This window comes from Brassica oleracea, chromosome C5 (genome assembly GCF_000695525.1).
Source record: "Brassica oleracea var. oleracea cultivar TO1000 chromosome C5, BOL, whole genome shotgun sequence".
Classification (NCBI taxonomy): Eukaryota; Viridiplantae; Streptophyta; class Magnoliopsida; order Brassicales; family Brassicaceae; genus Brassica; species Brassica oleracea.
In genome coordinates, this window is record NC_027752.1 from 42,375,149 (window position 1) to 42,402,705 (window position 27,557).

Genomic DNA, 27,557 nt, shown 5'->3' on the forward strand with positions numbered 1-27,557 from the left:
TGGGGTCCGCTGCACTATTTGCACAGTAAATTTCTTTCTATATATACGAACGTTTTCGTTCATTGTAAAACACACCTCAACTTCTCTTCTCTCTAATAATAAACACTCTATATCAGTGTTATAAATTCTACGGGTATAAATTTTCCCTTTATTTAAATTTATGCGATACAATAAATTTCCAGTTCTTTTCATAACACTATTATATTTTTTTATTCTGAAGCTTATTGCATTCACTAGAATTATTTTTATAAAAAATTTTACATTTTAATAACATTATTACTTTGAATTTTGCCTTAGGCCCCAAGAAAGCTAGGCACGGCACTGAGTACCACGGTGTGTGGGATTCAGACAATATCATAGTCAAACTCCTCGTTGACAGCATAGGCGTAGATTGAGATGCCACCACAAGGAAACAAGAGCACGAACAGCTGATACGATATTCTCATAGAACACATGGAGCTGGAGACCGAGAGGGAGAGGGTAATCAGCGACATCCCAGAAGACGCACGTGTCAACACCCGTGGGCATGGAGAAACTCTTGGTATGTGTTGTGCATCGGGAGGTGGGAGCTCGATAAAATATTAATGGCCAATGTTGTGTAAAGCCATTAAAACAGCATCCACTAACATCATATAGTTTATTTGATGTGCATCTTCTTTCGATATCCTTTCAAAAACGGCGAATTGGGGAAGCAAATAATACCAAATATCAAGTCTTCCGAGAATATATCCGAGGTACCGTAAGCCCTGATATGGTGATCAAGAAAACGCTTCGTTGAAACTTAAACAGAGAGACACACAAGTGAAATAAGGTTCCTGATACTTGTCGGGGAGCCAACTGTCGGCGTTCCACAAGAGGTTTGTCTTATACCCTGCATGCAAAATAAAAAACAAACATCATCGAGAGGATTGGATATCATGTGCTGAAAAGAGACAGAGATGGAGAGATAAAGAGAGCGAGAGACAAAAAGATCTTACACCACTCAGTTGGCATGGCTCAGAGGGATGTTAGGGTTAGGCGTGAGAGTGTATATATATTACTTGACAAATACTATGTTGTCCTATGAAGATAATAGTCTATGACACTTGACAAAAAAAACACACAAGAAAATATATTAGAATCGAAATTTGTTAATTTATTGTGCCTTTTAATGGAAATCTGATAATTTCTTATGCTTTTTATTTATGGAAATCTGATAATTTCTTGTGCTTTTTGTTTTTTGTCACATAATGCCCTATCTTGTCACAGCGATAACATGTAACTCTTTACGCATCTCTAGCTCCATTATAACGTCCTCTGCCTTGTCCTCTGTAGTATGATCGTCCTCCACGACCTCGGCCCCGGTAATTGTAGTCTCGGTTTGACTGCGTCGCTTGATTCTCGTTATTTGAATACATCAATGTGGTCTGATTGTCTTGAGGTTCTTCTTCTTCCTCTTGTATACGTTCTTCGTATGCTTTCAAGCGACCAATGATGTCTTCAAAACTTGTGTTGTTGAGATCTAGCACTTGTTCAAGTGAGGCGACAATATGGATGTATTTCTTTCGTGGTAAGCTTGTCAAGATTTTTTTAACAAGCTTAGGTTCTTTAATGCTGACGCCTAGAGCTGCAGATTTTGATGCTATCTCTGATATTTTTCCACCGAAATCATCAATCTTCTCTGTTTCCTTCATCTTTAATCGATCGAAATCGCTCATCAAGGTCTGTAACCTTGCTTCTTTTACCCTCTCTGCACCAACATGCCTAGTTTTAATCGCTTCCCACACCATCTTGGCGGTTTTGAGTTCGCCGACTTGTAGAATTAGTAGTTCCGGTATTGATTGAAACAATAGTGCTATGGCCATGTGGTGTAGCCTAGACTACGTATAGCGCAAGAAACCTATTGATTCTGAGAATTCCTAGAAAACGTGCCTTCTTGAGATCGTTGAGAGACGAATCTCTATCCGAGAACAAGGTTTAGAGTTTATAAAAGCTCTGAAATATATTGATGCAAAGAAGTTGTGTCCTTACAATGTCAAGGCATCAACTTATATAGAAAACTAAAACACCAAAGCCGACATAATAAAGGATTTATAACATATCCTTTATCGAATGAGAAAAGGAAATAGACCTAATAAATAAGTTAACTTGCATGAAAAGAAATAAAGAAATCCAAAGCCAAAGTATAATAGGATGTATGCTACATCAGGTCTCCCGGGGTAAGAAAAGATTCGACCTCGAATCTTCAGTCTCATCTTGTGGAACCAAAGGAACCAAATGTTTCACGTGGTGGTAATGCCAAACAATAGGCATTGACATTAATCTTCTCAAGGACTTCCAATGGACCAATTTTACGTGCCTTAAGCTTGTTATACTCATGAGCTGAAAACCGTTCCTTCGTCAATACCGCCATACTTTATCTCCAACATTGAACTGAACGTCGCGACGATGTCGATCAGCAGCTTCTTTATACTTTGCAGACGAGAGACGCAAGTTATCATGCACAAGCTGATGTACATGAGTCACGTTAGTGACAAAGTCCACAGCCTCTCCATGGTCGCGGGTTGCATCAGGATGGACGCCTAAATCAAGTGGTCCATGCAGTACAATGCCATAGATAACACGGAATGGACTGAAAGACGTGCTGCGATTTACAGCATGGTTATGGGCGAACTCTACCTGGCACAAAATGGTATCCCACGATTTGATATTATTGCCTACCAAGCAGCGCAACATATCCCCCAGTGATCTATTAGTGACCTCGGTCTGGCCATCGGATTGAGGATGATAAGCGGAGCTCATATCAAGGCTGGTGCGAAGCAGTTTCCATAACGTACGCCAAAAGTGACTTAAAAAGCGAGAGTCCCGATCAGATACTATAGACAATGGCAGACCATAAATGCGATAAATCTCTGAGAAGAATAGCCGAGCTACTGTAACTGCATCCGTAGTTTTCTTACATGGAATAAAATGCGCCATCTTGGAAAAACGATCAACGACCACAAAGATAGAGTCATGACCACGTTGTGTTCTTGGAAGACCAAGGACGAAATCCATGCATATATCAGTCCATGGCTGAGTTGGTACCGGCAGAGGCATATACAATCCACTGTTCGTTGCATGCCCCTTAGATGTTTGACATGTAACACAACGTTCGACGAACCGAGCAACATCTCTTCTTACGGTCGGCCAGTAATAAGAATCGAGAAGCAGTTTGAGAGTACGATCGCGGCCTACATGACCCTCATTGTGAAGCTCGTGAATGATCTTTAAACGCCAACTCCCAGCTGGAACACAAAGCTTGTTATCACGAAAGAGGAAGCCTTCCTGAATAACAAAATCCGAACGTTGCCGGTCTTGAACCTCCGACCAGATTCTCCCAAAAAAAGGATCAGCGTCATATGTATCAGCGAGTGAGGCAAACCCCGGAACCGAAGCATCAAACGTAGCCATAAGAGTATGACGCCGGCTTGACGCATCTGCTACTTTATTTGTTTTACCCGATTGATGGTGAATCATGAACGTAAATTGCTGTAAATATGTGATCCACGATGCATGTCGAGATGATATTTTCGTCTGACTATCTACATGTTTCAATGCGTCATGGTCTGTAAAGAGGATAAACTCCTGATGAAACAGATAGTGGCGCCAGTGACGAATAGCTTGAACAATGGCATAGAACTCGACGTCATAAGTGCTATACCGAACACGGGAACCTGTGATCTTCTCGCTGTAAAAGGCCACAGGCCGACCTTGTTGACTAAGGACCGCTCCAATGCCTGTTTTGGAAGCATCGCAATGTAGCTCAAAGATTATTGCAAAGTCGGGTAGAGCCAGGATAGGGGCGGTAATCAAGCAGTCTTTGATGGTCTGAAAGGAAAGTCCTGCTGCTTCTGTCCACGTAAAGCTGGTTCCCCGCATACAATCAGTTAAAGGAGCCGTAACCGCGCTGAAATTGCGAACAAAACGCCTGTAGAAAGAAGCTAAGCCGTGGAAACTCCGAACCTCCGTAATTGTCTTAGGGAGAGGCCACGATTTGATTGCTTCAATTTTACTGGGATCCACTTCAAGTCCTTGTGCGGAGATGATATATCCGAGAAATAGGACCTGTGATGACCCGAAGACACACTTTTTGCGAGCTGCGAAAAGTTGTTGTTGGCGGAGAGTAGTAAGCACGTCATGTAAGTGTTGAAGATGAGAGTTAATATCATTACTAAAGATGAGAATGTCATTGAAGTACACCACTACACACTTGCCAATAAATGGTCGGAGAGCCTGATTCATGACACGCATAAACATACTTGGAGCGTTCGAAAGACCGAAGGGCATTACTAACCATTCGAATAAACCCTCATGAGTTTTGAATGCTGTTTTCCACTCATCCCCTGGTCGGATACGAATCTGATGGTAACCGCTCTTAAGATCCAAATTTGAAAATATTGAAGCTTTCCCGATTTGATCAAGGAGATCATCAAGACGAGGAATTGGAAAGCGGTAACGAACTGTTATTTTGTTAATGGTTCTGCTATCCACACACATACGCCAAGATACATCTTTCTTTGGAATAAGTAAAGCCAGAACTGCCGTAGGACTTAGGCTTTCTCGTATATGTCCTTTAGCCAAGAGTTCCTCGACTTGTATACGTAACTCGTCATGTTCCTGCGGACTCATACGGTAGTGGGGTCTGTTAGGAAGGGAGGCGTTAGGTAGAAGGTCGATGTGATGCTGAATGTCCCGTAACGGTGGTAGCTGAGTAGGTAGGTCGTCGGGGAAGACATCATCGAAAGCAGACAAAAGTGGGGCAAACGCGGAAGGAGGAGTTTGAGATGGAGCAGTTGTTGGTGTCTCCACCAATGCCCATACAACCTCAGACTCGCGGAGTTTCGCTTCAAATGCTGCTTTAGGAATCGTAAGAAGAGTTGATCCGAGTATTGGATGATGGAGGAGTAGTTACTTTCGAAGCTTGAGACTCGTCAGAAGGTGGTTGCTCCGGAGAAGGAAGTAATGTAATTGTTCGACCTTTAAACTCGAAGCTGTAAGTATTGGTCTTGCCTCGGTGCGTTGCATCCCTGTCAAATTGCCAAGGGCGGCCAAGGAGGAGATGGCAAGCGTCCATAGGGACCACATCACAAGAAACCGAATCTAGATATGATCCAATAGAGAAAGAAACTGACACTTATCTAGAAACAATGATTTCAACTCCCTTATTAAGCCAAGCAAGCTTATATGGAGTAGGATGAGGCGTCGAATTGAGATCCAGTTTCTTCACTGCCAGAGCTGATATGACATTGGTACAACTACCAGAATCGACTATCATCTTGCAAATCTTTCCATTGATGGTACAGGTGGAGCGAAACAATGTTGTCCGCAGCCAGGATTCGTCAGTTGCACGAGGTAGCAAACAGTTACGGCGAAGAACAAGTGCAAGAGCTCCCGTGTCTCCTGCGATAAACTCTGTTTCTTCCTCTGTTTGTGACTTTGCCTCATCAGTATCGTACTTTGGTTCTTCATCAAAATAGATGTCTTGATTTAAGAGACCACGTCGATTCTTGTTTGGACATTCGGTTTGGATGTGACCGGTTTCACCACACGTGAAACAACGGAGAGCACCGGTACGAGCAGGACGAGACTGAGCAATTGAATCCGTGCTCTGTGCAGTAGCTGATCGAGTTGCAGTTTGGCGAGTTTGGGACGCCTCTGAAGTAGGTGAAGAGCTAGTATTTGGACTTGGAGTATTTGTCCGAGAACGATTGCTACCGGTGTTCCACGATGATCTGTATTGAATCTCCATGGCTAGAGCACGTTGATAAGCTTCAGAGACGGTTAAAGGGTTGAATTGTTGCAACGCGTTCTGAATCTGAAAGCGTAGACCGCCGATGAAACATGATACCAGCTGATCCTCTGTTTCAGCGAGTGTTGTACGCGCCACCATATGAAAGAAATCTGTTGCATATTCTTCGACGGTTCTTGTTCCCTGGCGAAGAGATTGTAATTTGTTGTATAGAGTTCTTTCGTAATTGTAGGGTAGAAAGGCGCGGCGCATATGCTTCTTAAGACGTTCCCATGTGTCAATGCGTGGTTTACCTGCTCTGCGTCGAGATTCTTTAATTTGTTGCCACCAAGCCATAGCGCGGCTCTTAAAATAGTAGGCGATCAACATAACACATTGATCTTCGGGAATTTTTTTGAATTCTAGAATTTCTTCGATTGCACATAACCAATCCAAGAATTCTTCTGTGCTGAGGTTGCCTGAGAACTCTGGTATTTCTACCCGAAACCCGGAATCCGATCGTCGTTCTTCAGCGTGAGTTTCTCGTCGATTGAGTTGATGATCAGCTGGAGGGGCGACGCGAGCCTGGTTACGGCGTACTTGATTGGTTTCGGTGGCAAAAAGGTTTTCAGGCATGTCGTTATCGGAATTGTCATCCTCTGGACGACGACGGATAACGGGGTCAACTTGAGGTTGTTGTTGTCGTTGCACGACGGTTGTTAGGGCTGTCTCAATAACATTAAGAAGGGTTTCGTGTAAACCCGTGGTGAATGTCTCTAGGGTATTACGAATCTCTTCTTGAAATTCTTCTTGAGTTTGTTTGCGAGGCGGCATGGTTGATGATGGTGAGAGACTGATCGTATGAATGTGTGCGGAAGTAACAAAAGATCGTCTGGCTTGATTAAGAAATCAAAACCAAGAGTCTCTGATACCAACTGGTGTAGCCTAGACTACGTATAGCGCAAGAAACCTACTGATTCTGAGAATTCCTAGGAAATGTGCCTTCTTGAGATCGTTGAGAGACGAAGCTCTATCCAAGAACAAGGTTTAGAGTATATAATAGCTCTGAAATATATTGATGCAAAGAAGTTGTGTCCTTACAATGTCAAGGCATCAACTTATATAGAAAACTAAAACACCAAAGCCGACATAATAAAGGATTTATAACATATCCTTTATCGAATGAGAAAAGGAAATAGACCTAATAAATAAGTTAACTTGCATGAAAAGAAATAGAGAAATCCAAAGCCAAAGTATAATAGGATGTATGCTACATCACCATGTCATTCTTATCTCCTTCGGTGATGTCTTCTTTAATAGCTTCCCATACTTTATGAACTTTTAGGGTAATTTTCATTCTTATTGCCCATACCGTATAATTAGTTTCATTAATCATTGGACACTTGATTGAAGAAGATCCTCCTCCATCTCTAGGTTTCGCGGTCGCGGCTACAATGTCACTCATCTCTTCCTGAGGCTCTGATACCAAATATAGAATCAAAGATTGGCAAGTATAAAGAACTCAGGGCCTGACTGGTTCAAACGCAGCGGTTACGGTTGCGGTTGCGGGAGTTTGCGCATGCAGGTGGTTGCGGTTTCTAGCGGTTTTAAGAGATTTGTACGACTGGTAATGCGGTTAAAAATTGATGCGTTTGCGGGATACTTTTGACTGATTAACTACAAAATGCAGTAACGGTTAAATAATAAATTAACAATATTTACATTTAATATAATTATAAAAAATTCAAAATTCATAAAATTATAATAAATATAAAATTTATGTTTAGAAAGTTATATTTCAAAATTTTTAAATTTATTAAATTTATTTTTATTATAAAAATTTATAATATTAATTAAAAATGATAGATACATTTTAGTATTTTTATAATTTGAATTTTAAAAAATTTATTGAATTTTTTTATTTTTGTATTTATATTGTTTTAGAAAAAAGAAAAAAAAATTATCCTCCCGTAACCGCCCGCAACCGCAAACGCTAGCTGGAGCCAGCTTTTGGATTTATGAGGTTTGAAGCGGGTTGAAGCGGTTTAGAACGGTTTGGATGATTGTTGCGAACCGCTAACAACCGCTACCAACCGCTAACAACCGCTACCAACCGCTTAGCGGGAAAACCATTCATCCCCTCACTCTTCTTTATTAAGCTTTAGAAAACTCACTCAAAAAGGTGCGTTTGCGGGTGGTAGCGGGAAAACCATTCATCCCCTCACTCTTCTTTATTAAGCTTTAGAAAACTCACTCAAAAACTAAAACACACAAACTCTCAATCTCTAATCCCGCAAGTTATGTCACACTTTGGCATATCCTTATATAGAGATTATAAAGTCCTAATCCTATTAAACAAACATATCTAGATAACTCCTAAATATATTATAAATCTCAATCACAATAGGATTATGTCTTTTACTTACTCCTCAAGTTTCCTTATTATTCAAGCTTATCTCAACAAATTTAACACTTGAAATTTATTGTATTTTCTTTTGCTTTTTATGAAGTACCCATCATTGTATATTTCCATGGTTATCAGTGAAATTTTTAGTGTTAAGAGAATTGCGTGGTGAAGTTCTTAGAGCATCTCCAAAAAGAAACTCTATTTTAAAGTTTCCAAAACTCTATATTTGAAGTTTAAAGGTGTTCTTCTCCAAAAGCAAAACTTCAAACTCAACTTCAAAACTATTTATATTTTATAATATGGTCTTTATATTTGTCATAACTAATTTGAATTCATAAAACTTTTGTAAATAACTAGCACATATATAAACATATTACAACAATATTAATTAATAAAATATTCTATTAAATATAAAAATTTAAATAAAAATAACTTAATTAATATTAAACTTCAAACAAAATACTATATTATTTCATAAAATTATTTTCGTAATGCATATATGATCTATTATGCATTTCGAAGTAAAAATGGCTCTCCTCATTTTTACTTTGTAGGTTACGAGCTAAAAGTTGTTGAAATCTGGTAATATTGATACTTGTAAATATATTAGATCGAAACAAAAAAGTAAAAGAGAAACATAAAATATTGCTAAAAGACTATTTTCTTTTTGATGATATTAATATTCGTGAATATATTCAATATGAAAAAGAAAGAATTGTATGAAAAAGACATCAAAAACAACAACAACAACAATCATCAGTTACACAAAAAATTTGGACAATATTTGAAAATTTGAAGGTTCCAGATCAAACTTACCTAACTATTAGTATTGTTGTAATATTTAAATTTGTGTAATAGTTATGTCTTCATGTGATTTTTAACAATCTTTTTGTTAAGTTTTTTTTGTATATTATTGTTGTCTAAATCTAGCTTAAAATATTTTAAATCTTATTTTAAAGTTTTATTTAATTTTATGTGTAAAATTTAAAATCTGTAAATAAAATTTAAAATATTTATGAGATATAATTTTTTAAGGATTAAAACAATAAACGAGAAAATATTTATGAATCATAAATGTGATGTGTGATTATAGAGATCAAAATGCAAATAAAAATATGAAACTTCAAATTTGAAGTTTTTAGTCGTGAAACTTCAAATATAGAGTTTCACTCCTCAAAACTTCAAATTTGAAATTTTGAAGTTTTGAAGTTTCTTTTTGGAGAGCAAAAAACTTCATATTTGAAGTTATAGAGTATCTTTTGGAGATGCTCCAAGAACAACTTTTTTTTGATAGGTAACAAATCAGATGTGCCTTATTTTTGGAGTTGAACAAATTTAAACAAAGCAAACAGAATGTGGACATTAAAAGGACAATATATGGGCAATCAACTTTTCAAGATTCATAAACGATGAACCTCCAGGCTCAAGGCATTTCTCAGCAGTTTCCCTCATGGGCATGATCCTCTTACCGATCTCTTCTCCTTCTGAGCTCTTCATCAGTGTTCTAACCGCTCTCTCGATCTCCACTCTCTCAATTTCGTTCTCCAAATGCAAACCGATCCTCCAAACATCACTAATGTACCTTGCATTCACCCTCTGGTCCCCAAAAGAAGGCTTGCATATCAATGGTACGCCTTCACATATGCTCTCTATCGTCGAGTTCCATCCACAATGTGTCAAGAACCCTCCTGTTGCACGGTGAGCTAAAACCTCTATCTGAGGTGCCCATTTCACGATCTTACCCTTACCATCAAGGCTTTCGATGAACCCTTTAGGGAGATTCTCAATCCACTGCGTGCCTCGGATCAAACCGGGTCTAACCACCCATAGAAAAGGCTGGTTGCTGTTTCTTAGACCCCAAGCAATCTCCAAAAACTCAGATTCATCTATCGAAGCAATGCTTCCAAGACTTACGTAGATCACAGAGTTCAGTTCTTGCTTGTCTAGCCAGGCGAGACAGGTCATGTCTTGTGTAAGTAAGCTGCTTGATGAAAGTGAAACGTGCTTGTGAAAGGGTCCAATACAGAAGTGTGGAACCGGGAACTCTTTGAGGGATTGTTTTAGCTGTTCTGCTTCAAGATCTTCAACGGCGTTGAATATGATTCCTGATGATGACTTTAGTGACTTCAGCACACCTTTCTTTAACTTATCACCTGATCTTGGATCATCTGTCTGGAACCAGGGAAGATCTTTCATTCTAAGATGTGGAAGCTCTGGAACTGGTAAGTCGGCTTGAGACTCTGCCAAGATGAGAGAAAAAAAGTCAACGAGAATAAAGCAAAGTACAGATACTAAATCTTGATTTCGATTTGTAAGTACCAATGTTTAAGAAATCAGCAGGTGGTAACTAATTGCTTTATAGAAAACTAGTGACCAGACCGGGTTTAGATGAGGGCTGACCGATAACAAAAAATTGATATATTTTAAAAATATATTTAACATATAATTTTTTTTTAAATTTTTTTTTTTGATGATTACAAAATTTAGATATGTATAAAAAAGAAAACTAGACAAATTTATGAATAGATTATTAACATTATTGCTTGATTAAACACACTTAGACCAATTTAGATAGATTTAAAGTAATTTTAACTGATTTACAACGATTTAGACCGATTTAAATCGTATAAATCAGATTAAAAAAAATTGATTATGACTGATTTGCCGCCTAAACAGTGCCTAGACGCCGACTAAAACGGTTTTCAGAACATTGGTACATACCTTGAAGAGAAAGATACCCTTTCTCTCGTAAGACATGAAACTTCGAGAAAGCAACGAAAGCTGAGAGGTTAACCGTCCGAAGAACCATCCTTGGGATACCAAACTTCTCGGTTAAACCATCAGTGAAGTACCAAAGAGCATCTACTATCACACAAGCAGCAGTTGGTTCTTGAGACAAAAGCTTCTTCAAGCAATCACCAAAAGGAGCAACACATTTGGAATTGAGGTCATGGAGAAGCTCGATGACGTCGGGATTCGAGGCTTCGGATTCAGACAAACCGTCGGGAATGGACACGAAAGTGAAGTGAGGGAAGTTGGAAGGGTTTGGAGCGTTGAACTCAGTGTGAATCACTGTGATGGAGAAGCCTCTTTTAAAGAGGATGTTGGCAAGCTGGAAGTTTGGGTTTAAGTGACCTTGTAAAGGGAAAGTAAAGAGAAAGATCACTGGTTTTGTTTCTCTAATCACCATTTTTTGTTGTTGTGTTTCTCTATGTGTTGTTCTGCTTCACACGGGTTTGACTATTATAGAGAAGTGCAGTAGCACTGGCAACTAAGATGACGACATCCATTACATCAGTGAAATACGTAATCACGCTGATTCAGTCTAGATATATTTTATGTCTACTTGTTGTTAAAGAATGACTAAACGCATGTGGGGTAATCAAAATCTTCGTTTTTTTCTTCTTCGTATTTATTACCTTAACATGTTCATGGGTACCAATCTTTCATACATGTGAATGTGTTTAATTTGGTGGTACTTTGTTTCTAAATTTATAAAAGAAATAATATACAAATTGAGCTGTAGCCAGCTTTTACCCATACTAAGAAAAACCTATATTGTTTAAAAAAAAAAAGATGGAAAAACCTATATTTTAGAAAGAAATTCCGGATAACATTTTTAGTATATTTTCACAAAAATAGATCTCAAAGAAAAAAATGACCAAAATAAGTTTTATTAAAAGGTAAATATGCATTTATACCCAATGTTTAACTAATCTAGATTTATGGTTTAGAGTTAATGGGTGAGGTTTTGGGGATAAAATTTCAAATTAAAAAAAATAAAAAATTAAAATTAAAATTTTTAAAACAAAAAAGTGCTATTTTGGTTATTTTAATTTTTGAGTGCTATTTTGTGACAAAAACTTAAAAATATTTATTTGAGAGAATTGCTTTATTTTAAATTTAGACAATTTTCAAGAAATAAATTAAGTTTTTTTGTCTTTTCCTATTTGATTATTTTGATGCACTGAATCTTTTTTCTTTTATTCACAATTTGTATGTTAATGAGGATGGCCAGCAAAACTCAAATTCAAATTGGTATCTCAAGATGAATTTGCTACTTACTCTGTTATTTGCAGTGTGAGCTCTATCAATGAATCAAACAAACAAAATCCAAAATGGGTTTTGTTGATCAAAGAAAAGAAACCAATGGTACCACGGATGTGGCAGCCCAGTTGGTTTAAGCGCAGGCGTTGGTGTTGTTGCGCTCCTGGGTTCGATCCACCGTGGGAGGAGTGTCCAGGGCCTTAACCGGTACAGACGCAGGCTGGCTCCGGGCCTAGGGGGAGGGAGTAGGGCCGAAGGCCCGAACCCACCACCTGGTTAAAAAAAAAAAAAAAAAAAAAAAAAAAAAAAAAAAAAAAAAGAAACCAATGTTTTAGAACATGAGATGACAAAGCAATGAGTGTTCTTGCAACAAAACTCCAAAACTGGTTGACTTTGGCTTTGGCTTATTGTAGTTTTTGAGCACGACTTGCTTTTATAAAATCTATACTCGACTCAGATTCTCTAACTAAACTATTCAAACCAAATAAATATTAGCATGTACTGGACTGGTGGTTATATGAGTCCAAAATGGTTAAATGGGTTTTTAGCCGAGAGAGACCAACATGAGCTTTCAAAGTTGGCAAATGGTCGATATCATCTCCAATAGTTTTCTATTTAGATGCGTTTTTTTTAACGTCTGATTAATTATACTATTACAACGATATAAATATTACATAAACGATTCTACAGCTGACAATTCTACCATCATATGAGAATGCACGTCTGACTGCATCGCTCCGAGCCGCCCTATGAGATCCATGTTCGATGATACACCCTTGCACCATGCTGAAGACCTCTTGTAACCCTTTTTCTCCATGATCTGCATAATTTACGTTTTCTGGGGTTTGAACTCCAAACCTCCTGGTGTAGAAGCATTAATAAACCCTTTAGATGCGCTTTAGATAAATGATTTGTTAAACAATAATTATTTTTAGCTCAACTGAAAATTATTATATGAAAAATCTAAAGAATATGTGATTTAAGCATAATTAATATTTGTTGTGGCAAATTTGTTGTTGTTGTTGTGAATACCTCGTGAATCAAAGTCGAAAAAGAAGATAAATTCGATTGAAGAGTATGTATATTGATGGTGAAAATTAGATAAATAACACTCTCTTAAACATTTATTTATATTTATATCTGATATTTTTATTTTAAACAAACTACTTTAACTAATTAAACGGACAAACAAAATTACATAATTATATAATATTCTCTATGTTTCATTTTAGTTGATGTTTTAATTTTTTTGGTTAAGTTTAAATGATGTTTCAAATTTATATGCAAAAACTAAGTGTAAAATTAGATAAATAACACTCTCTTAAACATTTATTTATATTTATATCTGATTTTTTTATCTTAAACAAACTACTGTAACTAATTAAAATGGACAAAAAAAATTATAGAATTATATAATATTTTCTCTGTTTCATTTCATAGTTGATGTTTTAAAGTTTTTTTTCTTTAGTTTAAATGATGTTTTTAAGTTTATATGCAAAATCTAAATGAATTTGATGTTTGTGATCAGTTGTATTATGCAGTGCTATTTTTATTAGTTGAACAAGTTTTAGTTTCTTTTAATATAAATGAGATATACTGAATAAAATTTAGTATTTTATTTTTTGAAGTAACATTAAATATATAAAGAGAATATGATTTAAGACTAAAAAGATTGCAAATTTTAACTTGTAATCTTCTAATAATAGATTATTTTTCACTATTTTTATTTTCCAAATGTATTTTAAAATTTCTTCTCTATGTTTTTTTTTTCAGAATAGATAATTTTCTTTTTGCTTTTTATATTTTTAGATAAATGCTTCTTTTCACCATATTTATCCTTTCACCTTTTGTTTTCACTTCAGAAATACGATAATTTCTCAATATATACTGATAAGAGCACCTCCATCAGTGAACTTATGGGGGGGGTTCACACATATTCAAAAAAAAAAAAATATATTAAAATAATGAATAGTGGTGAATTTGTCTCTCTCCACCTCTTACTAGTGAACAGGGTTCATCACTGTAGCGCGGGCCCCACGACACGTGGCGGTCCGCGATTGGTCCGATTAATTTTTTTTTAAAAAAAAAAAACAAAATCAAACAGAAAAAAAATATAAGAAAAAAATACTTTGTGAACCCCGGGTTCACTAAAGGGATGCTCTAATAACGATAACATCCAGTCAGCAACATTCGCTTACACGTGGCGACTCGGCACCAGATACCAGCAGAGAGATAAGAGGCAAGCAAACACAAGATAGCGTGAGACCCAAGCATCATCATCTTCATCATCTCATTCATTCCCCGATTCAGATCCAATCATCACCACAACAATGGCGGCAGATCCTAACCCTAACAAGTTCCCCGTCCTCTCCTACGTCTTGTCTCGTCTCCCTTCCTTCACCGCCACCAAATCATCTTCCCCTTCCTCCTCCTCCTCCGCTCCCGCCTTCGATGTCGAGCAGCCGATCGAGATCGTCACCCAGATGCCTCACTTGGGGCATCCATCTGTCCTCGCCTCCATGACCAAAGCCATCTCCGACGTGGCCCAGACCCGATCCATCCTCCGCACCCTCGGGCCCAGGCCCGATCACGAGTCCGTGGACAAGGCGCGCGCCAAGCTCTCGGAGATCGAGGGGATTCTATCCGAGTCGATCAGCGACATCGCGATCAACGACGCTGCTTCGGCGGAGGGGAAGGACGAGGATGAGGAGAAGAAGAAGGAAGAGATGGGGAAGGACAAGACTGTGTGCGAGTCGATTTTGAAATTGGACGAGGTTCATGATTCGTATGAGAAGATGTTGAAGGAAGCGGAGGAGAGGCTGGTGAGGATTTATGAATCTGAGGTGGTGGGGGGTGAGGATGGCGTTGCGGCGGCGGTGGAGGTTAATGAGGAGGTTGTTGGGATACTGCAGCACGCGTTGGATAATAGGGTGGAGCGTGTGGATTTGTCTGGGAGGAAGCTGAGGTTGCTCCCTGAAGCGTTTGGGAGGATCCAAGGGTTGCTTGTTCTTGATCTCTCCAACAACCAGCTCCAGGTTACCTTTTTTTTTTCCTTTCTGTAATCACAATCTGCTACATTGTTGTTTAAAGGGTGAGTCGTGACTCTGTTCTTGTTAAAGTATGCAACTTTGATTTAAGATTCTGTATGGTTTGGGAATATAGTAATCTTTAGTGTAGTGTAAGAGTAAAAGATAGTGAGAGATCACAAGATTACTAGGTGCATTTGATTCTGGCCTTACTCTATTGAGTGAAGAACAATGTCTTATTCTTATGTCATTCATAATCTGCTACATTGTCTTGAATCTGTTCTTGGTTTTTCTGGATGGCAAAGAAGTGCAACTACATGTTGTATCAATAATGTGGAATTTAAGAGATTACGGCATATGTGTTTTTGTTTTTGTTTTGGTTTTGCGTTCTGAGATTTTGGAAGAAATGATGTCTAGCCTGGTGTAGTTTTAAAGAGATTCTACCCATTTGCTTGTTTTGGTTCTGCCATCATTGATATCGTCTGTCTTTGAGAGTGTAAAACCTGTGTTCAATATGTTATGCTTCAGGTATGGCCTAATGGGTTAATTATTCACGTTTTGCAAACGAATACTGCTGATGTCCATGCTATATGTTTTCTTTGATTGTTCTAAGTTATTATCTATGGCTCGAGCTGCATTATTTTGCTTGATTTTGTTAGTGATACATAATGAATTTTGCAAAAGCTCAGTTTCTGTGTTTCACTTTGTCTTACCACTATCCAACAGGCTATACCTGATTCAATAGCGGGACTGCATGATCTTGTTGAATTAAATGTCTCCGGGAATATTCTGGAGACTTTACCAGACTCTATCGGCCTCCTGTCCAAACTGAAAATTCTGAATGTCTCGACTAACAAGCTCACCGTCTTGCCTGATTCCATCTGCCGTTGTGGGTACGTAATACATAACTCTCACTTTGTCAAGTTTTCATTTTTTTTTTTAAAATCCACTTTAACTACTTCTTACATCAAACTCTCAGGTCGTTGGTTATCTTGGACGTGAGCTTCAACCGTCTCACCTACTTACCAACCAACATCGGGTCCGAGCTAGTGAATCTAGAGAAGCTAATGATCCAATACAACAAGATCCGATCCTTCCCGAGCAGCATAGGCGAAATGATATCCCTAACGTACCTCGACGCCCACTTCAACGAACTCCACGGCCTTCCTGATTCTTTCTGTTTGCTCGCAAACCTCGAGTACTTAAACCTAAGCAGTAACTTCAGTGACCTCATTGAGCTCCCTATTTCATTCGGCGACCTCATAAATCTCCAAGAGCTCGACTTGAGCAACAACCAGATCCACGCCCTCCCTGACACTTTCGGCTCACTGGAAAGCCTGACAAAGCTGAATGTGAGCCAGAACCCGCTCGTGGTGCCACCGGAGGAAGTGGTGAAGGAAGGTGCGGAAGCGGTGAAGATGTATATGGGAAAGAGAAGGATAAGTATGTTTGAAGAAGAGGAGAAGAGGAAAATGGAGGAGGAGATGGAGCAGGCAAACGCCGGGTGGCTCACGAGAACAACATCCAAGCTGAAAACGTATGTCACAGATGTTTCAGAGTATCTGGGATCGGGTTCTCCTCGAGACTCTTACCTTGAGCAGAAGCTATGAATGTGTGGCTTTTGACTTCGAATAACTCTTTGATTCCAAAGAGATGGTGCTGCTCCTTTCAGCTGGTTTTGTCTCCTTTTCTCCCTCTCTCATTAGAGTATATAATGAAGAACTCTTTACTTGTTTACCATTTTGATTCTTTCTGATAGGTTATGCCCTGTCATTTAACTTTAGGTTCATACTTTAAAATCAAACCTTCACGGATTTTGCTTATGTTTTGTTGGTTAATAAAAAGCTCCAAAGGAGTTTAACTGAGTTCTGTTTTTGAGCTTTCTTTTGATTGGTTTTGTTATGATTGTATGAATATTAACATCAAAGTTAAAAGTGTAATGACTCCAATCTAATAGTATATGAGAAACATGACACAATCTACTTAGTTATGTTTCTACCAGTTATGTGCAAAAGGTTGATTGTGTAGAATGCGTCTTGGATACGTTGATCTTTCCATAGACATGGCAATGGTGATTCTCTCTCCTGATGCTATATACCTCTTTGGTCTGATATAATGGGCGCACAACAGCACTAAACTGAACATTATTTTCACCGACCTTAGTGGTTTATTCCGAGGGAATCAGTTTATCGTCGGTGAATAATAAGTTTGAGCGCGTTTTGTTAAGTCAATAGACAAAAAGGTCGTGCCTAGTGCGTGGCATAAACGGATGATATTCCACTTGATGACCCCTAAAACACGTTTTCATAGACAAGATGGTGTCTTATTGGTGTATCACCACAAAGTCGTATAATATTACCAAAAAAAGAATACTCTTATTTTACTATAAACGAATATCTGAATAGATAAATTAATAAATATATTATTGTGAGAACCGAACGATTGACATTTCAACCACTTATCTGCAACTAATCTATACTTTGGTCTGCATTGTCTATTAACTATTTAAATCCTTTTACCATACAGTTTAGTGAGTTTGAAGTATAGAGATGTACAAAATGTTAACTTAGATGAGCATCCAGCCAAAACCAATCGGTCGATAAGTGGATCGATCCATTTATCTTATAAATTATTTAGGATTTCTTTTACTTATGTAACAAAAAAAAATCTGTGAGAGACTTTGATTAGTGACCAAAGGAATGAGAATGAACATTCAATTCCTTATGGTTTCCATAAAAATACACCATTCATAAAGAATTAATTTTTCTTTCTATTCCTTATCATTCCTTTTTTTTTATAGAGAATAACAAAATAAAATTATTTCTCATTATTTTTGAAGAGGAACAATCATTCCCACTCATTCCTTTAATTTTATTCCTCTTCATTCATTTTTTATTTGTTCCTAGTGTTCTTCAGATGGTCACTAGTTATTCAGATGAGATGATCGATGGGCCAACTTCGGACTAATTAAACTAAATTGTATATATTGAATCCTGATACCATAGATGAAACTATATTTCTATTGGAAAAACAGATCAGAAATCATAGTTACATATATCACAAGCTGTCATTATAATAAACTCAAAACCAAAACACTGTAAACTCAAAGCGCCCTGAATTATTATTTTATTTTGATACATACATTAACAGTGGAAGAAGTACAAAAACTAGTAAAAAGTCAGAGGTTCCTTTCCTTGGTTCATACACATATGATCCATGACCACTTTGATTATTATTCGAGTAATCAATAAACAATTCCTTTTAATTGATGAATGCATTTATTGAAGAATTAAATACTTGCGGAAACTGGTATCCAGTGAGAGAAAGCTTATAAAAATATACACATTAAAACTCTCATATGAAACTGCAAAGAGAGAGACGAGACGAAGAAGAAGAAGAAGAAGAAGAAGAAGAAGAAGAAGAAGAGGCGTCCCGTTGCTGCAGCTCTAACCAATACAAAAAACTCTCTTCTTCTTCGACCTAATCAACAATCGAATCGATCAGATTCGGTCGGTTTCAAAAGGATGAAGATGGCGGCGAACGGCCGGTTCTTCACAATCGGGCTCGTGGCGTCGTGGTACTCGTCGAACATCGGAGTCCTGCTGCTGAACAAGTACCTGCTGAGCAACTACGGGTTCAAGTACCCGATCTTCCTCACCATGTGCCACATGACGGCGTGCTCGCTGCTCAGCTACGTGGCCATCGCGTGGATGAAGATGGTCCCTATGCAGACGGTCCGATCCCGCGTCCAGTTCCTCAAGATCGCGGCGCTGAGCCTCGTTTTCTGCGTGTCGGTGGTGTTCGGGAACATCTCCCTCCGGTTCCTTCCGGTCTCGTTTAACCAGGCGATCGGCGCCACGACGCCGTTTTTCACGGCCGTGTTTGCGTATTTGATAACGCTTAAGAGGGAGGCTTGGTTGACTTATGCCACGCTCGTCCCTGTTGTTACCGGTGTTGTCATTGCCAGTGGGGTAATTATTACTTTCAAAATAAATTAAAAATGTGATCTTTTGATTTGTTTTTTAGTAGACAAGGATTACGAGCTTGAATCTGATTGGTTTGATTCATATTTAGATGTTTGATAGAAATCTTAGTTTACGTTTCATCTTAGGGAACTTTTGGGATTGCTGAGTTCTGTTAACTTCCTTACTCTTACTCAATGATATGATGTGCAAAAGTTTTATTTAGAAGAGAAGCTTTTCTTGTTTGTCTGCAGCGTATGCTTACCCTTGGAATCTGTTTGGTTTCACTTTTGAGCTTCAGTATCTGGATTGAGTTGACTCTCTCTGTCTTATTTCTTTTCTCGTTTTTGATGTATTGGTCAGGGTGAACCAAGTTTCCACCTGTTTGGGTTCATTATGTGCATTGCAGCCACAGCTGCGAGAGCGCTTAAATCAGTTCTCCAAGGGATTTTGCTATCTTCAGAAGGGTAAGAGATAATATCTTCTTTGATGAGTCTGTATTCTGGTAAGAGTGGTGTTGAAAGTTTTTTACTGAAATTTTGTGTTTGAAGGGAGAAGCTAAACTCCATGAATCTCCTCCTTTACATGGCTCCAATAGCTGTTGTGTTCCTTCTTCCTGCTACCCTTATCATGGAGAAGAACGTTGTTGGCATCACTATTGCACTTGCCAGAGACGATTTTAGAATCGTTTGGTATCTGCTTTTCAATTCCGCCCTCGCTTATTTCGTCAACTTGACCAATTTCTTAGTCACTAAACACACCAGCGCTCTGACTCTGCAGGTAACTATTCATCTCTTCCATACATTAGCACTTCTCATCTACAATAAAATTTGTTCAAATTGGCTCATTTCTATCACTGTGACAGGTGCTAGGAAACGCCAAAGGTGCAGTAGCGGTGGTGGTTTCGATCCTAATATTCAAGAACCCTGTCTCAGTGACTGGAATGTTGGGTTACTCGCTCACTGTCTGCGGAGTTATTCTCTACAGTGAAGCCAAGAAACGAAGCAAATGAGAAGTTTCTTTTTACTGTGAACAAGAAACCTTAAACACAGCATCTTGGGACCAAGCATCAAAGGATCAGAGTTCCAACAAGCTATCATTTAGAGGACTTGATGACAAATACGTGATATTTTTTTCCCCTTCTTTGCTCTTTTTGTTATTGTGTTTTCTACAGCTTTTGTCATAGGTTGTACCAAGAGTAACTTGGATTTAGCTTTTCTTATTTTTTGTCGATTCTTTTACAATCTAGTTTTGTGATATCAACAATTTACAAACACTGATTAATTAATGGAAAAGACAAAAGGCTTTTTTCTTTCACCTGTCTGTGAATCAGACGACTTTATTGTTCTGTAGTTTCACTGGATTCTGCATCTCAAGTCAGAGTTTCCATTTCAAACATATAATAGAATTGGCCTTATCTTATGTTGATTAGGATTATTCAAGACAAATGACACCGGACAAGACTAGTCTCATATTCTTCTGCAACAATGTTATGTCTTGCCAAACCAATTACACTTCAGTCTTTTCCAGAGAACAAGAGCATACTGACTATAATGGTCCAGCCACACAATGATAAAAGGCCTATTGTGTATATGTGCATCAATGCATGTATAGTTGTAGTTTATTTAGGTGGCTAAAAGGATATTAATATCACAGAAAACCAAACAATCACTAAACTTATGAGTTTTCTTGTCTAAATACTATAATATAGTAAGAAGTTATGAAAGTGAAAGCTGCATGGGAACCTGAACACCACAGAGTATTCGTGGAGTTAGCAAAAGATATTGGAGTCTCTTCAACAGCAGAGTAGAGCGAGGTTTTAACAAGATGCAGCTCAAGAATCATTGGGAGACAATGTTGAAGCAATGGAAAATATGGCGTAGGCTTGTTCAATGTGCTGTATGAAATGGGATTCTGAGTGCAACACTCTCGGTGCTAGTGATGAAGACTGGGACAACTAAAATATGTTGGGAGTAACCTAGAGCAAGATGTCTCTTATCAACAGTTTGAGTTATTTAATTATTCATCTTTTCTTCTTTCTATTTATTAGTTTTTGAAAATCTGAGTGATTAAAGTGAAGTTGACAAAAATCTTCCATAGTAGGTAGGTGGATTCTAATCTAAGCGAAGAGAGATTTAATGACAGTTGGAAATATTATAAGAGTATGTTTTGTCTCTAGTTCCACCATGGAAAGCTACTTGTGAATTGTTGTAGCTCTACTCTCTTAACTTGAGTTTGCAGATGAGAAGTTAACTTCAAAGTGTTATTATCCTATCTTTCTATGTAGCGTTCTCTTCTTTGTGTAATTTTAAAGTTAAAAAAACTCAATAATGAAACCTAGAAAATGGCTACACACACAGCCTTTATTTATAGACTCATGGATTCGTCGTCACAACTTCAGTTCCAAGCAAAGACTGAGAGAGAGAGAGAGAGAGAGAATGACTTATTCTTGTGCTAGAATTTCTCTTCTTGTGTTTCTCTCTTTGCTATATTTGGCTGAGGCAAACATTCGTCACTACAAGTTCAATGTAAGTATTACAGAGTTACGAGTCTTCTTGGAGAACAAGTAATCCACTACTAGTTTAATCTTCTCTTTTATGAGACAGGTAGTGATGAAGAACATGACCAAGCTCTGTTCAACCAAACCAATAGTTACCATAAATGGAAAGTTCCCTGGACCAACTCTATACGCTAGAGAAGACGATAATGTGATCGTTAACCTCACCAACAGCGTCAGCTACAACGTCACTATCCACTGGTACGTACAAACTCAAAAAGAGTGAGTGACTCCATGTATTCAAGTTGTTTAAACAAATCTTGACATATCTCTCCATTTTGGGTTTTTTTTTTCAGGCATGGCGTGAAACAGTTAAGGACAGGATGGTCTGATGGCCCGGCCTATATAACGCAATGTCCGGTCCAGCCTGGAGGAACTTTTGTCTACAATTTCACGCTCACGGGACAACGAGGAACACTTCTATGGCATGCTCATATCTCGTGGCTTAGGGCGACAGTCCACGGTGCTATAGTCATTCTTCCAAAACGCGGTGTACCTTACCCGTTTCCTCGGCCTCATACCGATAAAATCATCGTTTTCGGTGAGCTTTATATAGCTATTTAGATACTAGCTAGCAGAATCGGTCACCCATGAGAGCACCTTTCACGGTGTCAACCCACATAGGTTTCTTAAAATAACAAAATATTAATCTTTTAATAAAATTAAATTACTTAATTAAATTTGTTTTTGTTTTTAAAAGTCAAACCAGTAAATGATTGACATTTGGACAATGAAGTTAGTATGAAGTTCTAAACCTCACACTTTTAAAAACTTCCTCAGGCTTTCTGTCTTCTTTCTTTATTTTTTTTTCTTTATTTTTAATAATTGGATACTCATAATACCATCTTGTTAAAGGTGCTCTCATGAGATTTTGGTAACTCTATTTAAAATAAAATATTTACATAGTATTTCATATATTTTGTAAATGTTATAAACATTTTTTTTAAATTCATAATTTTCATAGTATATTGTTTATTTATATGTAAATCATAACAATATAAATTCATCTAATATTTTTTATAATTTTATAAAATAGAATTTATTTTCACTTTTTTGTTGTTTGCAATCAACTTTTTATTTTGTGAGATGAATTTTTCAGGTGAATGGTGGAAATCAGATGTGGAAGATGTGATTAAGCAATCAACACAATCCGGTTTACCACCAAATCTCTCAGACGCTCACACCATTAACGGACTAACCGGTCCAATCACCGGTTGCAACAACTCTCATGGTATGTACTAGGCTGAACATTAGGCTATTTGGTTTAATCCGGTTTGGTTATTTTGGTTTGTTTGTAAACGATCGCCAGGATACACAATACACGTTGAAACCGGGAAGAGTTACCTCTTAAGGATCATAAACGCTGCAGTTAACGACGAGCTCTTCTTCAAGATAGCACAGCACAACTTAACCGTCGTTGAAGTAGACGCATCTTACACTAAACCGTTTAATACCGAAACGCTTTTCTTAGGTCCAGGCCAAACAGCAAACGCAATCTTGACCGCTAATCATCCCACAGGAAACTTCTTAATGACCATTTCTCCCTTCATGGACACCGTTGTCCCCGTTAATAACGCAACCGCTACCGCCTTTTTGCGTTACAAAACAAACACAACACAATCCTTGACTATGTCCAAGATTCCTCCAATAAACGCTACAAGCATCGCTCAAAACTTCTCAGATGCTCTAAGAAGCCTAAACTCGCGCGACTATCCGACCAACGTTCCTTTAAAGGTAGACCACTCGCTGTTCTTCGCTATAGGAGTTGGCGTAAACCCGTGTGCCACGTGCATTAACGGAACGAAGAACATTGCCGACATCAACAACGTTACCTTTGTGATGCCAACGATGGCTTTGCTTCAAGCGCATTATTTCAACAAAAGCAAAGGCGTTTTCACCGATGATTTTCCCGGGAGACCCTTGACGCCGTTTGACTACACCGGCGGTAATAAGAGTATACCGTTGAGTAATCTTCAGACAAAGAACGGAACACAAGTCTATAGACTTGAGTTTAACGCAACGGTACAAATTGTTATCCAAGGGACAAGTGTTATTGCACCGGAGAGCCATCCTACGCATCTGCATGGATCGAACTTCTTCGTGGTTGGTAAGGGATTGGGGAACTTTGATCCGTTGATGGATCCTAAGAAGTTTAACCTCGTTGATCCGGTGGAGAGGAACACTGTTAGTGTCCCTACTGCTGGATGGACAGCCATTCGGTTTATAGCAGACAATCCAGGTAATAAATCTCGAAGTACTGTATATTGTTACTACATCAGTGGTAGTTGAAGAAATAATAAATTAATATATAAAATGTTAGGATCAATCCATGGCCAATTAATATAAATTGAAGTCCATGATAATGTCGATTTTAACATATATATATATATTGTTTGAGTGATTTCAAACTAATTTTGAATGTGGTTAGGTGTTTGGTTCTTCCATTGTCACTTGGAAGTGCACACTTCTTGGGGACTCAAAATGGCGTTTCTTGTGGAAGACGGCAAAGGTTCTAATGAAAAACTTCCACCGCCTCCATGTTAAATACTGAACAAACGGTTTCAGGACCAAAGCTCATCTTGATCTTATTGAATAAGGCTCTTAAATAGCCAAAGCAAAACAACTGCACCTCCTTATAATACGGAGGATTTTCTACAACAAGAAACATAATTGAACGTGTCCTTAGTAACAACTAAGCAACAACTCCTACAAAGGTGGAGCCATTATTAAACGACAAAGACTTAATCAACTAACAAATTCCTTCCCTAAACTGTTTGCTGCAAGCAAGAACAGTTTACTTCGGTACTTCAACCAACCCGAGCATCTTCCTCAGCTTCACGAATGTCTCTAACTTCAGTGGCTTAGTCATGATGTCTGCCAATTGATCTTGTGTGCCACAGTGTATCAACTTCACTTTGCCTTCTCCAGTCAGCTCCCTTAAGTAATGAAAACGAACCTCAATGTGTTTGCTGCGACCGTGATGAATTGGATTCTTTGAAAGTTGAATGGTTGAACTGTTGTCGCACTTGATTGTGATACACTCTTCAAGACTCTCTCCAATTTTGTCAAGCACTCTAGCCATCCAAACTCCTTGAGTTGCGCAGGATACAGCTGCTATGTATTCAGCCTCCGTGGTAGATAGTGCAACGATGGACTGCTTCTTTGAACTCCATGACACTGCTCCTCCAGCTAACATGAACACATACCCTGATGTACTCTTGCGATCATCCAAGTCTCCCGCGTAATCACTGTCTGTATAAGCATGAAACCCTTTGTTTCCCCCACGCTTGTACATAATGCCAAGCTCTGCAGTGCTTTTCACGTACCTTAAAACTCGTTTCAGAACTTGAAAGTGAGCTTCTGTAGGATTCTCCATGTAACGACTTGCTAAGCACACCACAAAAGTCAAGTCTGGTCGTGTGACAGTGAGGTACATCAGGCTCCCAATCATCTGCTTGTAGAGAGTCGTGTCAAGAACTGCTCCGCCTCCTTTCTTAGAAAGTTTAACTCCTGGAACGATGGGATTGTTTACTCCATTGCACGTACTCATCTCGAACCTCTCTAAGACTTCTTTGGCAAACTTCCTTTGACAGATATAGATCCCCTCTTCTCTCTGTAGTATCTCAACACCCAGAAAGTACCTCATTTTGCCAAGATCAGTCATGTCAAAGTTTCTCTTCATTGATTCCTTGAAGTTGTTGATCATCTTCTCGCAATTTCCTGTAAAGATCAGGTCATCAACATAGATACTTACAATGAGGATTTGACCTTGCTTCTCTGTTTTGACGAACAAGGTGTGCTCTGATTCATTCTTCTCAAATCCTTCCCTGATGAAGTAACTCTCTATCTTGCTGAACCAAGCCCTTGGAGCTTGTTTTAATCCATAGAGGGCTTTTCTCAGCTTGTAAACCTTTCCTTCACTTCCTCTCTTCATGAAACCTTGAGGTTGATCAATGAACACAGTCTCTTCCAACTCTCCATGTAGGAATGCACTTTTGACATCAAGTTGATAAATGCTCCAGTTTTGATAGGCTGCGACTGCAATGATCATTCGAATAGTGTCCCACCTTGCAACTGGTGCATAAACCTCATTGTAGTCAACCCCAAACTTCTGTGCATATCCCTTTGCAACCAACCTTGCCTTGTGCTTGTCTATCTCTCCATGTTCGTTGTACTTCGTCTTGAAGACCCATTTAACCCCAATGATGTTTGTGTCTTCAGGTTGATCAACAAGCTCCCAGGTCTGATTCTTCTCAATTGAGTTTATCTCAGCTCTCATGGCTTCTCTCCATATCCCATATGCTACTGCTTCATCAAACGTTGTAGGATCTCCAACTGCAGTGACAACTTGAAGCGCCATTGTATCGCCAATAAAATGAGCCATGGCTTCTTCCTCTGAGATTAAACCACACTCATAATCTTGCAGGTAAGCAGGGCGCCTTGTGTCTCGTCTGTTTCTGGCAGCTGGTTCTTCATCAACCGCATCATCATCATCTTCTTCATTACCAGAGTCAGCTGCAGCTGCTGGAACCGCTTCTACATTGTGTTCGTTTGCCATTACTTCTTCCTCCAAGAACTCCTCTTCTCCATCTTCATTATTCTCCCAAACAAGCACTTCTGTATTTGCCCCATCTTCATCGTTCCTTCCCCAATCCCAATTCTTGGTTTCTTCAAAAACAACATCTCTGCTCACCAGAATTTTCTTTGAAGTGGGATTGTACATACGGTAAGCCTTTGATTCTTCACTGAGGCCTAAGTAGATGCACTTACAGCTCTTGTCATCTAGCTTGGTTCTCTTTGCTTCAGGTATATGAACATGTCCAATGCATCCAAACACTTTGAAGTGTTTCACGTCTGGCTTAAACCCATTCCATGCTTCTTCAGGTGTTTGATTTTCCAAGGCTGTAGTGGGACTGCGATTCAGAACGTATGTTATCCATCTGACTCCTTCAGCCCAAAACTCTTTCGGCATCTTCTTCTCAGTAAGCGTGCTTCTAACCAAGTTCATGATTGTTTGGTTTCTTCTTTCGGCCACTCCGTTTTGCTGGGGAGTATAAGCTGCAGTGAGTTGTCGCTTGATCCCATTTGTTCTGCAGAATTCATCAAACTCTTTGGAACAGAACTCCCCTCCTCTATCTGTTCTGAGACAACACACAGCCACGCCAGATTCCTTCTCCACACTAGCTTTGAAATCCTTAAACGTTCCAAAAGCTTCCGACTTCTCTGCGATGATGTAACTCCACATCTTCCTACTATGATCATCGATGAAGGTAAGGATATACCTCTTGTGGCCGATTGATGTAGGAGTTATCGGTCCACAGATGTCAGCATGGATCAGTTGCAGGTTCCTTGAAGCTCTCCATGAGCTCTTCTTTGGAAAGGATCCTCTCTTTTGTTTTCCCACCAAACAATTTTCACACACCTTCTTTGTTGCTTCAATGTGTGGGAGACCTCTCACCATCTTCTTTTGGCTTAACATGTGTAGACTGCTGTAGCTTAGATGTCCAAACCTGCAGTGCCAGAGGTGTGCATCTCCTGCGGTTTCAGCTTGGAAACAAGAGTCTGTTCCTACCACTTGCGCTAGGATTATGAACATTCGGTTTGTACTCATTGCAGTCTCGATGATAAGTCCTCTTGCAGAGTGATAGATCTTGCATACATTGTCTTGTATGAGGATTGCAAGACTCCTTTCTTGCAGCTGGCCTATGCTCAAGAGATTATTGCTTAGCTCAGGAACATAGTAGACATCTTGTATGATCTGAATCATACCGCTCACTCTGATCTTTATACTACCCTTTCCTTGCACCAC

General features: G+C 38.7%; 6 protein-coding genes across 6 annotated transcripts; 3 read left to right on the forward strand and 3 right to left on the reverse strand.

Moving 5' to 3' along the window:
• Positions 1 to 1,265: 1,265 nt before the first annotated feature.
• On the reverse strand, positions 1,266 to 1,769 carry LOC106292360. Its single transcript, XM_013727953.1, has one exon. The coding sequence runs from the start codon at positions 1,767 to 1,769 to the stop codon at positions 1,266 to 1,268; it is 504 nt and encodes a 167-aa protein (XP_013583407.1).
• A 3,386-nt stretch (positions 1,770 to 5,155) lies between these two features.
• Positions 5,156 to 6,583, reverse strand: LOC106292361. The gene has a single exon (XM_013727954.1). It carries the CDS (start codon positions 6,581 to 6,583, stop codon positions 5,156 to 5,158), a length of 1,428 nt encoding a protein of 475 aa, XP_013583408.1.
• Positions 6,584 to 9,433: 2,850 nt separating this feature from the next.
• LOC106292717 (UDP-glycosyltransferase 76C2) lies at positions 9,434 to 11,357 on the reverse strand. Its single transcript, XM_013728360.1, has 2 exons — positions 10,878 to 11,357; positions 9,434 to 10,396 (listed from the first exon to the last, which is right to left on the reverse strand). The coding sequence occupies exons 1-2, from the start codon at positions 11,344 to 11,346 to the stop codon at positions 9,519 to 9,521; spliced, it is 1,347 nt and encodes a 448-aa protein (XP_013583814.1). The 5' UTR covers positions 11,347 to 11,357; the 3' UTR covers positions 9,434 to 9,518.
• Positions 11,358 to 14,373: 3,016 nt separating this feature from the next.
• On the forward strand, positions 14,374 to 17,094 carry LOC106343319 (plant intracellular Ras-group-related LRR protein 9). Its single transcript, XM_013782496.1, has 3 exons — positions 14,374 to 15,238; positions 15,956 to 16,122; positions 16,209 to 17,094. The coding sequence occupies exons 1-3, from the start codon at positions 14,534 to 14,536 to the stop codon at positions 16,837 to 16,839; spliced, it is 1,503 nt and encodes a 500-aa protein (XP_013637950.1). The 5' UTR covers positions 14,374 to 14,533; the 3' UTR covers positions 16,840 to 17,094.
• A 1,338-nt stretch (positions 17,095 to 18,432) lies between these two features.
• On the forward strand, positions 18,433 to 20,508 carry LOC106343586 (probable sugar phosphate/phosphate translocator At3g11320). The gene is made up of 4 exons (XM_013782838.1): positions 18,433 to 19,200; positions 19,555 to 19,658; positions 19,743 to 19,971; positions 20,057 to 20,508. Exons 1-4 carry the CDS (start codon positions 18,754 to 18,756, stop codon positions 20,201 to 20,203), a joined length of 927 nt encoding a protein of 308 aa, XP_013638292.1. The 5' UTR covers positions 18,433 to 18,753; the 3' UTR covers positions 20,204 to 20,508.
• Positions 20,509 to 21,605: 1,097 nt separating this feature from the next.
• On the forward strand, positions 21,606 to 24,659 carry LOC106292544 (laccase-22-like). The gene is made up of 6 exons (XM_013728154.1): positions 21,606 to 21,719; positions 21,798 to 21,949; positions 22,045 to 22,289; positions 22,848 to 22,979; positions 23,058 to 23,987; positions 24,177 to 24,659. Exons 1-6 carry the CDS (start codon positions 21,630 to 21,632, stop codon positions 24,290 to 24,292), a joined length of 1,665 nt encoding a protein of 554 aa, XP_013583608.1. The 5' UTR covers positions 21,606 to 21,629; the 3' UTR covers positions 24,293 to 24,659.
• Positions 24,660 to 27,557: the final 2,898 nt, after the last annotated feature.

Coding starts and splice junctions, on each gene's coding strand:
- LOC106292360 (XM_013727953.1), bottom strand. CDS start 1,769: ATGGTGTGGGAAGCGATTAAAACTAGGCATGTTGGTGCAGAGAGGGTA.
- LOC106292361 (XM_013727954.1), bottom strand. CDS start 6,583: ATGCCGCCTCGCAAACAAACTCAAGAAGAATTTCAAGAAGAGATTCGT.
- LOC106292717 (XM_013728360.1), bottom strand. CDS start 11,346: ATGGTGATTAGAGAAACAAAACCAGTGATCTTTCTCTTTACTTTCCCT. Junction 10,397..10,877: donor AGGGTATCTTTCTCTTCAAG/GTATGTACCAAT, acceptor TCATCTTGGCAG/AGTCTCAAGCCGACTTACCA.
- LOC106343319 (XM_013782496.1), top strand. CDS start 14,534: ATGGCGGCAGATCCTAACCCTAACAAGTTCCCCGTCCTCTCCTACGTC. Junction 15,239..15,955: donor TCTCCAACAACCAGCTCCAG/GTTACCTTTTTT, acceptor ACTATCCAACAG/GCTATACCTGATTCAATAGC. Junction 16,123..16,208: donor GATTCCATCTGCCGTTGTGG/GTACGTAATACA, acceptor TCAAACTCTCAG/GTCGTTGGTTATCTTGGACG.
- LOC106343586 (XM_013782838.1), top strand. CDS start 18,754: ATGAAGATGGCGGCGAACGGCCGGTTCTTCACAATCGGGCTCGTGGCG. Junction 19,201..19,554: donor GTGTTGTCATTGCCAGTGGG/GTAATTATTACT, acceptor TGTATTGGTCAG/GGTGAACCAAGTTTCCACCT. Junction 19,972..20,056: donor CCAGCGCTCTGACTCTGCAG/GTAACTATTCAT, acceptor TCACTGTGACAG/GTGCTAGGAAACGCCAAAGG.
- LOC106292544 (XM_013728154.1), top strand. CDS start 21,630: ATGACTTATTCTTGTGCTAGAATTTCTCTTCTTGTGTTTCTCTCTTTG. Junction 22,980..23,057: donor CGGTTGCAACAACTCTCATG/GTATGTACTAGG, acceptor AACGATCGCCAG/GATACACAATACACGTTGAA. Junction 23,988..24,176: donor GTTTATAGCAGACAATCCAG/GTAATAAATCTC, acceptor GAATGTGGTTAG/GTGTTTGGTTCTTCCATTGT.